The following is a 14,372-nucleotide window of genomic DNA, read 5'->3' on the forward strand; positions in this document are numbered from 1 at the left end:
GCCCTATTAATGTATATACAGTATATGCTTTATGCTTATAATTATATCAATTTAGAGTATTTAATTTTTTTTTTATTGTTTTTGATGAATTTCGTGGGACACACATTCCTTCCCACCTCTTTAACAATTCCACTTATCTAAACAAGCACATCCATATGTAGGTGTGTGTGTATATGTATTTATGTGTTGCATGTGCATAAATTTTTCTAAAAATATTAAGTATAAATAATTATGGTGGCATCAGAGCTTGAAGGAAAAGATATAGAATACATAAATAAATATAATGAACTTGATAAAAATGGGTTTCGTGAAAATTTAAAAAATAAAGAAAATCATACTGAACCAACAAACCAGGATACAAGCCAAACGATTTACATTGGAAAATATATACAAGACGAAGATATAATTCTCAATGAATCAACAAAATATCAAGTATTATTTTCATATTTAAAAAAGAAAGAGAAAAAAAAATTAATACAAGATGGTGGTAATAATATAATCTTACAAAAAGATATTTTCTCCTCCAAAACATCAGGTTTAGTTCAAATATTTTCTGAAAATTTAATAAAACATGATATAAATTTAGAAATATATAATGATAAATTATATATATCATTAAAATTTAAAGATCAAATTGATCCCCTTATACCATATTTAAAGAAAGAATTTTTTTTTAAAACAAAAAACGAAGAAAATGTTATATTATTATTAGCTAAAAAATTTGAAATATATAATGCCTTAATGAAATCTATGTATTTAAAACATAAAGTTAATGAATATTTTAAAAGTAATAAAAAAATAAATGATTTTTTTTTAAATAATAATTTTGAAAAAAATATAGATACCTATACTGATCTTGTTAATACAACATTTTTTTCTAACTCTTATAATGTAAATCAATTGTTAAAAAATAATGTTATTAATTTCCGAACGGAAAAAAAAGACATAACTATAGTAGAAAAAAATGGACATGAAAAATGGAGCAATCCAATAAACATTTCTCACAACCTATTATTAGAAGAAAATAAAAATGATATTTCCAATTTAAATTTGAAAAAAAGAAAAACAGAAAAATATACAAACAAAGAAGAATATGAGCTTTATGAAAATGACAACTTAGAAGATAAATACGCTAACCATATGAATGACAATGTAATAACAAATTTTGAAAAAGAATATTTTGAATCTAGTAATGTAGAAAATGGTGAACAAATAAAAAAAAAAAAAAAAGAGCTACACATGGGTGATATAAAAATGTGTGGAACGAAAGAAGAACGACGGAAATTGAAAGAGCAAATGAAGTTGGAGAAAAATGAATTCCTTAGGATTCAAAAAGAAGAAAAGAAAAAAAGAAAGGAAAAAAAAATGCTAGAAAGAAAAAAAATGATAGAATTAGAAAAAGCATATAAAAAAAAATTAAAAGAAGAAAAAAAAATAAAACAATTGCAAGAAAAAGAAAGAGAAAGACAATATAAAAAATTTCAAAGAGAAGAAAAAAAAAAATTAAAACAAAAATTTTTACAAAACAAAACAGATGAAACAACACTATATGAAAATATAAATAATAAATATGATAAAGACAATAATCAAGATAATAGTAAAACAAATTTAATCATAGGAAATGATGATAATAATAGATTAAATGAAAAAGCACAATGGATGGAAATAAAACCGTCAGGAAAAAAAAAAAAAAATATTATAGATATGGCTAGCTGCACACACAATAATAATATAATACAAAAAAATAATTATATTAACTTAAGTGATAATAAACTAAATTCTTCTCAAATAAATGACAAAATAAATACTGGAATTATTCACAATAGTAACAATGCTAAAAGAAAGAAAAATTTTAACACTGATTTAATATATGAAGAAATAGAAATACGTAATGTTTTTGATAAAGATGGCCAAATAAAAAAAAAAATTATTTTAAATAATAATAAAAAAAAAAAAATAAAGAAAGATGATCAAATACAAGGGAATGACACTTTAAATAAATATTATGAGATAGACAATTTAAAAAATGAGCATACGACTCGAGATAGTGATGGTATGTCACTAGAGAATGAAGAACAAATAAGAAAAACAATTACACACAAAAAAAATGCTTTCGAGCAAAACGATGTTGTAACAAATGTAAGAAAAAATAATATAAGCTACAATAATGATAATAGCTCAAATTTTTCTAATCAAACTATATATCAAAATCAAGAAAATAATGTCCATATTAGTAAGAATAAAAAAAAATGGATAAATGACAAAATAAATGAATTATATCATCAAAATGAAATGCTAAACTTAAAAAATGCAACACCTTTTCAAATAAATCATGCAAGAAAAATCAAAACTAATATGAACGACAACGAAATAAAAGAGAAGATAAAAAAAAATGGAAAAAAAAAAGATATAATACACATACCTAATAATGTTATTGACAAAAAAGTAGCTATGCATATTATGGCATATAAAGACGAAATAAATAATAAAGAAAACAAAAAAAAAATCGCATTATTTGGTCAGGTAAAACCTGGAGATATAATAAAAAGAGGTATATATGGTTATAAAGCTTTTCATGATGAAGAAAATTTATATGTTGATGTTTTAATTATAGGAGGCGGAATATCTGGTTTAGCTGCTTCCTATTATTTAAAAAAATGTAATGCAAATTTTTTATGTATTGAAGGACGTAACAGAATTGGAGGTAGAGCATTTACAACAAGACTTCCAAAAAGAATTGTTAATAATAAAATTCTTCCTGAAACTACAGTTGATTTAGGGGCTAATTATCTTCATTGTTGTGACAATTCTGAATTATTAAATGAAAATAAAAAAAAAAAAGTAAAAAAAAAATATACACCAAAAAATGCATTTAAATTTAATCATGCAAATATGAGAGACCATAATAATATAAATAATATTATTAAAACATTGGAGATTGATGAAATTGAAAAAAATTTGGAAAATAATATATCACAGTTTACTGAAGAATATGGAAAACTAGTTAAAGAATTTATAATATCGCCAACAAATAAATGTACAAACACTATGAACACTAATAAAAATGATATAAGCATTGAAAATGAAAATGATATTGAATGTGTTCAATGTGAGAATGAAAACTGGCATAGCGATTTTGATTATATAGGAAGAAAAAAGGAAAAAGATTTGAATAAAAAAAAACTAAAAAAAAATATATTATTTATGATTCGAAATAATGTTGATAATATTTGTGAATTTTATGAAAATTATTATTATAAAAATGAAAAAAAAGATATATATCAGTTTTTTAAAATTATAGATGAAAATATTTATTTTTATGCAAATTTAAGTGATGATAATACATATAGTATTCCTAATAAAAATAAATATAACAATTCTAAAGTTATAAAAAATAAACAACTAAAAGTCCTGACTGTTAATAAAGATACAAGAAAAAGAAGAGAATATGATAAGTCTGTAACAAAATTAGCTGAAAAGTTGAAACCTAAAATAGCTTTAGTATGTGGAAAAGATAATTGGGAGTCTACCTTTTATGCTTATTGGTATAATAATGAAAATGGAAAAAAAATAAAAAATTTTAAAATTTATAGAATGAATTTATTATGTGATAAAATAAGAATTAGAGCAGCTCGAAAAATAAAAAAATATCTTTTCATAAATGATGATACATATGATAATCAAGATATTATCAATCAAAATGGTACACAAAACACTGCTAGCATTTTTCACAATAATAATGATAACAATTTGGTATATAACATGATCGATAGTATTGATGAAACTACCGCCAATGCTAATTCAAATCAAACTGAAGGATATAACAACAAAGATGATGCACAAACTACAACCGATTTACATATTCAAAATGAAATAAAAAATAACTTTCACAAACATATAAATAATATGAAGCATTTAAATACGCATACTAGCCAAGAAATTTATAATTCTTCGAAAAGCGATGGCTTGACAGAATATGCAGGTGAGCAATTTGAGGAGGACGAAATTGGCAAAAAAAAAATTAACACAAAAAAGAATAACGAAGAAGATGAAGGAAGATTGGAAGATGACAACACCGGCCTATCAAATAATGCTAACGAAGATGCTAATGAAAATGTAGATGTAGTGTGCAAATCAAAAAAAGAATCAATTGATGAGGTGCCTGAATCAAAAAAAATAGAGAGTGGGAATAATTCGATTTCTATAAAAAATAGTTCCAAAACAAAAAATGGAAATATAAAAACAAAGAATTTAACGACAAATTTAGACACACTATTTTGTGACAAGAATGCAATCATTTATGATAATTATTATAATTATGGAGAAGAGTATTATAATATTGTTAAAGATCCAAATAAAAATACGGAACAAAATCAAAAAAAAAAATACAATATAAATGATACACACTTGTATAAAAATGTAAGCAGTAATGATAATACAGATAATGAAGATCCATATGAAAAAATTAATAAAAAAAAAAAAAGAAGTATGTGGGATTTATTAATGGAATGTGCAGAAGAAATATTTACTGAAATGGATTTAAATCAAGAAAATTTTTCGATGGAAGAATGGAAAATGCTAATGGTAGCACTACAATCAAGATATGGTTATGGTGGTGATTTAAGAAACACTTCGATTGCAATGTCAAGACTTCCTTCTTCAGGTTATATGGATATAGATATATGCCCAAATTATGGCAGTAAAAATTATATACTAAAAAATATGAAATATTATGATAAAATAAAAAAAAATGAACAAGTACCACATATTTGCCAATTTAAAGATAATACCCGTGCTGATAAAATAGTGCTTGATGGATGGAAATGGATAATTGATTATTTGTCTGAAAATATACAAGATCATATTTTTATCAATACGGTAGCGGAACTCGTCCAAATAAAGAACCCGGACAATGCAAACACAGATCAGAGCCATTTCTATATTAATAGCAATCCTCAAAATGAAGACACTGATGATAGCTATTCCAAAAAAGATGATTCAAATTTTAGCCACAATAGTCCCCAATCCACTCAATATGATGATTCCAATTCTGCAAAACAAAAAAATGAAAATATCGAATTCGGTAAAGAAAAGAGTAATGAAGAAACCGATAACTTTACAGACAATACAAATTGTAACAAAATAAATGAAAACGATAAAACAGGGAATGATGACTCATATGATGATCCAAATGATGATGGGTATGATTATACTAATTTAAAGAAGCAATACAAAATGTCAAGTAATTATGATACTTACAGTACTGTAGTAAAATGTAAATGCTATGATACTTTGGGAAAAAATGTAAATAAAAATTTTCATGGTACTTCTGATTTAAGTAATTGTAAATTTAAAAATATAAATATTCATGCTAAATATATTATTGTTGCTTTACCACTTGGATGTTTAAAAGAAAATGAAGAAAAAAAAAAAAATCAAATACAATCTTGTTTAAAGTTTGAACCTGAATTACATCCCCTTAAAATTAAAGCACTTAATAATTATAAAATGGGAAGACATAATAAAATTATTTTACGATTTTATCCATTTAATTTTATATGGCCATTTGATGGTTTACAAATAAATTGTATAGATCAAAAATTTCAGTATTTAAATTTACATGCATATGGTAAAATTGGATGTATTCTAGTGCATTGTTTTCCCCCTTGGTCTTCAACTTATGGATATATTAAAAAAGAATATTCAATAGTTAATGAATGTTTATATACTTTAAGTAAAATGTATGAAAATAGTGGGAAAAAATTACCTATTTTAGTTGATTATATTATAACAAAATGGCAAGACGATACATTTTCATGTGGATCTTATGCATATCCCGATTATAAATGTAATGATAATGATATTATATATTTAAGAGCCCCTCATCCTATACATAATCCTAAAGTTGTTTTTTGTGGTGAATATTTATCGAAAAGTTATTTTCAGTGTGTTGATGGAGCATATGATACAGGCTTAAGGGCAGCAGAAGATATTGCCCATATAGGATTAAAATTAAAATCTTTTGATAACAAAAAATATAATACCGATATATATTTTTTTCCCAATAATACATGCCCATTTACAAATATGCCATTACCTAAGGTAAAAAGGGAGCTATTAGGTTTTTACATAACTGATGGAAGTGATGAAGCATTGTCAGATTATGAAAGTTCTTCTGGAGAAGAAGGGGGTAATATATCGAATATTCCTTTGCCAATCATCAAAGAAGAATACAATTTATTAAGCTCTACACTAAAAAATGTTAATAATTTTTTTAGCCAGTTAAAACATGAAAGTATTAGGAAGAGGAAAAATTTACGTGGAAATTACAAAAAGAAAGATAAAAATAGTCGAAATAGTCGAACTAGCCAAACTGATATAAAAATAACAAATATGAAACCTCAAGCAAATTACATGAACAATAAGACCAATTTAAATGGAATAACAGATCATTCCAAAAATAATTATATAGACCAGAGTAATAGCGACTCGAATTATGATGATGGATGCAATAAAAAAGAGTTCAACCCTTCTGATAATTCACACGAACTAAATGGTCAAATAATGCCCTCTCAATATGTTCCTCCAAATGAAATTCCTAATTTATCTCATAATGTAATGTCTATAAAACATAATACGGAAAATGCAAGCACTGATGTATCATTCACTAAATATATAAATAGTATCGATTTTTACCTTGATAGATATGTGATAAAATTTAGAGATATTATTTTTCACAATTACAATGGAATAGAATTAGGAAATGCTTGTGGTGGTATAAATGCGGCGAAAGATTTAATAAAAAAAGCATTTTCATTATCACAATCATTGCCAATAATATTGAAAAGATTTGATAACTTTCAATTTATTATACAAAAGGAATTATGTACAATGCTTAAGAGAGTTGCGCATGTTCTTTTACCCTATTTCAATAATATGAATGAAAAAAAAAATGAATTATTATTTATTGCTGAAAAGCATCTTAATTATATTTTAGCATCGAAAGAGGGGGTAAATGAAATATTTTATGAACAAATCAGAAATATTTTAGAAAAAAATAATAACCTGACTAGCCAATATACCAATAATGAAAACATAAATTTGTCACCTAATCAATTTGGAGAAATAGTCTATGACACCGAAAATAATTATTCATCAAAAGAGTGTTGTATTATAAAAAAGGATGTTGTAGAAGAAGAAGAAAAGGCGATGAACAACGTATGCAATAATGATATAAATAATGTGAAAACAAATATTGCACACAATAAAATTACAGAGAATGATCATAATAATATGAACAGTGCAGGTGAAAATGCGGAAGAATACAACAATAATTATGAACAAAAAATAATAAATAAAAATGCAGAAAATGGTGAAAAAAATATCAATTCAAAAGGGAATACGAATTGTATGGAGTTAGACACGCATAATGAAAAAAAGAAAAATATGTATATTCAAAATAAACAAATATGCGAACTTAATAATTATTTAAAATATGTTTTAAATAATATATTTATGAAAAACAAATATATAGAAGAATATATTACAAATACAAATCAAAATAAAATAAAATTAAATTCAACTTGTTTTCTTTTTTTTTGTTGCTATGTTTTACAATATATAATGAAACAAATTAATTATGACTTATCACACAAATTCAGTGATTTTAATATAATTATTCAGTTATTATGCGATTATGTATATTATTTAATATTTTATAAACACGAGGTGTTATGTTATAAATGCATGAACAGTGGAGAATTGATTTTGTGTGATTTTTTAAATTGTACAAATGTTTGGCATTCTTTTTGTTTATTCTCAAAAAATGATCAGGAAGAAAAGAAGTTGAATAATTTGTGGTTTTGCCCAAATTGTCTCAATGGAAAATTAGTAAAGCCTTCTCAAGTAAGTCTATTAAAAAAGTAGAAACATAAATATTTGTTACACGAGTATAGTTCCATTTGTTTTCGTTTGCTTATGGCAACCTTTGTGATTTCCTTATAGTTCATAAAGTGCATACATTATTAATCCCTTTTTTACCTTTTTGTAGAGAGGTTATTATAACCAGAATGAAATAATACAAAATTATTGGAAAAGAAGAGTTTATATTTATAAAATAAAATTTTTTTTGTCGAGAACTCGAAGAATTCGAAAAAGATTAGATTTACTTGAAATGGAACTAAATAAAAGAATTCCATAAATTAATATGTACCTTATATTATTTGGTTTTATTTAATTTTAACATTCATTTTTATTTTATTTTTTTTTGTATATCCATTAGATGGCTATTTCTCTCTCTATATATATACTACTATTTATATTATAAATAGAAAAGTATATTTAAAATAATGCAATACCATTTGAATCAATGTGTGCCTAATTTCTTTTTCCTTTTTTTCGTTATTGTTGTATCCTATATTTTTTAAATTGGAATTATTTATTTATTAATTCAGAAGCATGTATACTGTATATATACCAAATATGTATTAGTAGTTGTATAACCGATTTGATATTCATATATGTATATAAGTATATGCATATATAATGCATACATATGTTATTCCTATGGGAACATTTGAAATATTTTCTACACAAATTTGATAATACATATATATGCCCTAAAATTTGTTTATTCACAGATCATTTTTATCTGTTATATGCTTATACATATTTTATGATAATGCAATGATCATATGCACATGCATACATACGATGTTGTGTGTTTATGCGCTGATCATTTAACAATATATATATATATATTATATTGTAAATCCAACATATTTAATTACAGTGCTTTTTTCGAAACATTTTTATTCGTCATATTATGAAAAGCAATTTTTAAAAAACTCATTTAAAAAAACTAATTGAAAATTTAATACATATATTAATAATGTAATTCATTATATTTAGTTTGAAAAGACAGAAATTGGTGAAAAGGTTGTCATATAATGTCAAACTGGTAGAGATATAGAGAAAAGAATACACGTAAGTTCATATGCATATTTCTAATTATGTTATCTACACAGTTATATTGTATAGCCACCTTATTAAGTTCATTATATATTGATGCGATACTTAATATTGATACATATGCAAAATAAGGCACCTCGTTCTTATAGCGTATCTTCCTTTGTCGGTATGTCTTGTTTTAAAATATATCAATTATTCGATGGCATTTTTAAAAGGGGAGTATGTTCTAATAAAATTTTTACCGCGTAAAAAATATGATATTTACCATAGTAATTTATGCATATTTTATTTTAAACAAACATTGATTTTATATTTTATACATTGCTTTGCAAATTAGTGTGTATGATGAAGACTTATAAATAGTATAAGAGGATACATGAAAGAAAAAATATAATTTATGTTTTATTGGGTAAAATTGTCAAAATAAATTAATATTAATAAATGGGATATTTTATTTATCTATATGTTCTTCCTATTTTTTTTGTAAATATTTTTTGAAATACAAATAATTTTTTCAAATATTATACACATATATATTAACAATTATGAGAATATTCATATTTCATTTTTTACACATAATAATGGTGAAATATAATTTTTATGTATTATTTGAAAAAGACATATTTTCATAAAATATCTTTATAAAAAAAAAAGGAATATTATTATTATATGAAAAGTGTAATATAAAATTGTTAATAAAATATATATTAAAATTAAGAACGAATTGCGCAAAAAAAATAATTTTCAAAATATGGGCAATTTATAAATAATTATATGAGTGAAGACTTAACCCATTTTATTTTTATTTTTGAATAAAAAAAAAATAAAAAGAATTTAATTGTAACACCTTAGGAAGTTTATTTCATTTTTCCATTTTTTTCGATTATTTCGTTTTTTTCATTTATTTCGATTATTACCCTTTTAAGGGAAAACGCGTAAATGATAATAATATAATGCAATAAAAAATTGTGTATATAATTATTTGTATATGTGCTTATTACATGTGTGTACGTACAATCGTAGATACATATAAATATGTATGTAGGTAATTCCCTGCGATATAATAATCTTTAAAATGATAATTATTCAGAACAATATTTTTCTCTTTATTTATTGATTCAATTATTAATTTTTTTAATTATATAATTCTTTTTAAGTTTTCCATTTCCTTTTTATCCCCTTTGTTTACTTATTATTTTACTGTTTGATAAGTGACTTGTCGTTTTTATTTTCGCCAAACGTATGTATAACTGTACATAAAAATAAACTACTTACACACACGTAACAAAACGCTTACAGGCGAACTGAAGCAATGCTGGGTATTCAAGAAGGAAGGGCGTTTTTCAATGCCGCACGAAACCCAAATAATAGGCCAGAGAACAATATTAGAATTGAAGACAACTTACCAAGTCTAAATGAAGTGTATAATTATTTTCAAGACTTTTTATCAAGATATTCATCAAATACATTAAAAGAAGGAAATTTGAAAAGAACATTATTTGAAAATGTGAAAAATAATAATTTTACTTTAGATTTAAAACTAGATGATATATATAAGCAACAAACTGTTTTTGAAAATAATGAAATAAGTGCTACCCCAATATCCGAAAGAAAAATTAAAAAACCTGATAATTACTCTGCAATATTAGCTAGAGCATTATCTGAAAGACCTTTGACATATTTACCAACCATTGAAAGAGTATGCTATGAAGTATGTGAAACAGCAAATATATTAAGTGATGAAGATGAACATTTAAATTATATACAAATAAATTTATTAAATACATTTATTAGACCTACACCAATAAGAGGGTTATTAGCAGCAACACAAGAACGATTTGTTGTTGTACCTGGTATTATTGTTCAAGCTAGTAAACCTCAACATAAAATGAGAAAAATTACATTACAATGCAGATATTGTGATCATAAAATGTCTATAGATGTACCACTATGGAAAGATAAACCACAATTACCACCATATTGTAGATATTCTTCTACTATGAAATCATCAATGGGTGTTGCTAATCCAATGGATAATCAATTAGGTTGTAATGGTGTTTTAGAACCCTATGTTATTTTACCAAATGAATGTACTTTTGTTGATATTCAATCATTAAAAATGCAAGAATTACCAGAAGCTGTACCAACAGGAGATATGCCAAGGCATTTACAATTAAATGCTACAAGATATTTATGTGAAAAAATGATACCAGGTGATCGAGTCTATGTTCATGGAGTTTTAACATCATATAATCCAAACCCTAAACCAACAAGAGTAGATGGTACAAACTTCTCATATTTACATGTTTTAGGTTTTCAAAAATATGATGATATGTCAGGTAATGATTTAAACTTTGATGTTGAAGAAAGAAATGAATTAACATTATTAGCAGCTGAACATGATATACATGATAAAATCTTTAAGTCAATTGCCCCTGAATTATATGGAATGGATGAAGTTAAAAAAGCTTGTGCATGTTTATTATTTGGAGGTACAAGAAAAAGAATAGGTGAAGAAACAAAAATCAGAGGAGATATTAATATGTTAATGCTTGGAGATCCATCAGTTGCTAAATCACAAATTTTAAAATTCGTAAATAGATGTGCTCCTGTTTCAGTTTATACATCTGGAAAAGGAAGTAGTGCAGCTGGTTTAACAGCAGCTGTTATGAGAGATAGTCATGGTGTCTTTTCATTAGAAGGTGGTGCTATGGTGTTAGCTGATGGTGGTGTTGTATGTATTGATGAGTTTGACAAAATGAGAGATGATGATGTTGTAGCTATACATGAAGCTATGGAACAACAAACCATATCTATTTCTAAAGCTGGTATAACAACAATGCTAAATACGAGATGCTCCGTTATAGCTGCTGCTAACCCATCCTTTGGTTCGTATGATGATTCACAAGATACTACAGATCAACATGATTTTAAAACTACAATTCTTTCGAGATTTGATATTATATTTTTATTAAGAAATAAACAAGATATTGAAAAAGATACATTGTTATGTAATCACATTGTTGCATTACACGCATCAAAGCATAAATCTCAAGAAGGGGAAATATCTTTATCAAAGCTTACCAGATATATACAATATGCAAAAAAAGAAATCTCCCCATTATTATCAAAAGAAGCAAGAGATTCTTTAAGAAACTATTATGTACAAACAAGGGCTGAATATAGAGGAGATAAAAGATCTGTTACAAAGAAAATACCCATCACATTACGTCAACTTGAATCTTTAATTCGATTAGCTGAAAGGTTCGTAAAACTAAACATTCTTATATAATGATGAAGTGCTGATAGGAGAGACGCTTTTTTGTTTTATTCTTCGGCATCGCAAAAAAATTGGAAAAATTAATATATACACACACTTATGCAATACTCAAATCGAATTGGGACAACCCCATGACCATATGAAATTTTAAATATATTGTTTTAGGGCAAAGATCGCCTTATTTATATATACATATGCATATTCATTTATTTATTGTTTTTCTGATTCGCAGTTTTGCTAAGATGGAATTATCACAGTTTGCTACGGAAAAACACGTTCAAATGTCAATTGACCTGTTTTCAGCTTCAACAGCAGAAACAGCAAAACAATGCATGGTATTCGAAGCAATGTCTCCTTCAGAGCAAAAGGCTGTCAAGGTTTAAAAATAAGAAAATGAATAAATTAATCTGCATATTTTTTTGATTATTCAACTGTTTTATTTGTTTAATGTGTGTACACCATTTTTCTCATATTCCCACAATATATTTCCCCTGCTTAACATTTTCCACTTTCCAACAGCAAGCCGAAGATGCCATATTGGGAAAATTAGGAAAGGGGCAAAGAGCCTCAAGAGTCAATTTATTTAGAGAGCTACAGCTACGAGGTTTCGACAGATCTGCCTTATCAAAGTAAGTACAAAATAATGATAACACCGGTATCACAAGAGACTGTAATACATTCTTAGTGTGAATATTGAAAATGATGCATATGCATATGTAGGCAAGTATATGAGTTTAAATACTTTGATAGTATATTCATTCATGCAACCGTGAAATCTGATATGCATGGGCCATGGAAATGCCAAATAGTTAGCATACCATGGAGATCAGATTAATGTTTCGTATTTTATTTTTTGGCTTTATTATTAGCATTTATTTTAATACGACGCGTGCATTCGTGCGTTATTTTTTATATTTATATTTATATTTATGAAGATGTTCACCCACAAAATATAGTTAATTGTTAATTCACATATATAAGCTTATGATCATTTATGTTTGTTTTTTATAATTAATTCAGGGCACTAGCTATACTCATTAAAAAGGGAGAGCTTCAAGAAAGAGGAGATCGCTCTGTTAGAAGGTGTTAACCAAGTAATACCGTTTTATTTTATAAAAATATATCACCATGTACGTTTTTTTCTGTTTATTTTTAACTTTTATTTCGTTATAACATAAATTACATAGAATGTATGCTACGTGCACATATTTTTTTTTAATGGTATATTATAAAACCACAACATTTTATAATAATTTTAGACAAATTGCTAAACAGTATTTTTTATTTTTTAAAATAAACGATATATATATAATATATGTATAACGCTTGTTTAATACATCCCTTATCCCCTTTGAAGACAATAAAAAAAAATAATAGCTATTTTTTTTTTTTTGTTCATAAAAAAAATATGTACTTATGGATTTTTTTTTCAGTTCTTATAACATTGCACACAGGTAAAAATATGAAAAAAAAATATGTTCTTTATATAAAATATAATTTTGGCTAACTCAAATGTTTAGAATTATATATCTATCATATTAACCTTAAGAGTACCAATTTTTCCTTTATCACATTGATAATTAAGTTACACCATGATTAATAAAAATATAGCTAACTTTTTTGATTAATTTTCACTTTGTTTTAAAAAAATAAAATAAATGCATATTTATTATGACTATGCAATAAACTATTGTTCCATATAATATAATTCCCATGTTTTGCATTTCGCTTTAAAACAATTTCACAAAAATAAAGTATAAAATTTTATATTATAAAACAACTTAGAACATATAAACATATTTTTAAAATTAAATTTGCATGTTAAAAAAGAAAAAAAAAAGTATTCACATATATTTATATATATACAATGCAATATTATATGTACATAATATTATGACTATATTATTTGTGCAGAAAATAAATATACTTCCCCATTTTGGCCCCATTGAAAAAAAAAAAAAAACTAAGAAATACTTTTTTTTGTACATAAATTATATAATTTAATGTAGCGAAAAAATAAATTCTTATTTATTTTTTTTTTATTTTTATATATAAATTTAAGGGAAATATATACGTTAAAAATTTTATATTAAAATCGAAATAACTCCAAAAATTATTTTAA

General features: G+C 24.8%; 2 protein-coding genes across 2 annotated transcripts; both read left to right on the forward strand.

Moving 5' to 3' along the window:
• Positions 1-231: 231 nt before the first annotated feature.
• On the forward strand, positions 232-8,200 carry PCHAS_0611800 (lysine-specific histone demethylase 1, putative; the record flags this gene model as incomplete). Its single annotated transcript, XM_016797485.1, has 2 exons — positions 232-7,905; positions 8,051-8,200. 2 exons carry the CDS (start codon positions 232-234, stop codon positions 8,198-8,200), a joined length of 7,824 nt encoding a protein of 2,607 aa, XP_016653433.1.
• A 2,082-nt stretch (positions 8,201-10,282) lies between these two features.
• Positions 10,283-13,340, forward strand: PCHAS_0611900 (DNA replication licensing factor MCM5, putative; the record flags this gene model as incomplete). Its single annotated transcript, XM_737546.2, has 4 exons — positions 10,283-12,234; positions 12,483-12,627; positions 12,770-12,879; positions 13,271-13,340. 4 exons carry the CDS (start codon positions 10,283-10,285, stop codon positions 13,338-13,340), a joined length of 2,277 nt encoding a protein of 758 aa, XP_742639.2.
• Between the last annotated feature and the right edge of the window lie 1,032 nt (positions 13,341-14,372).

Source organism: Plasmodium chabaudi, assembly GCF_900002335.3.
Source record: "Plasmodium chabaudi chabaudi strain AS genome assembly, chromosome: 6".
In the NCBI taxonomy this organism is placed as follows: domain Eukaryota; phylum Apicomplexa; class Aconoidasida; order Haemosporida; family Plasmodiidae; genus Plasmodium; species Plasmodium chabaudi.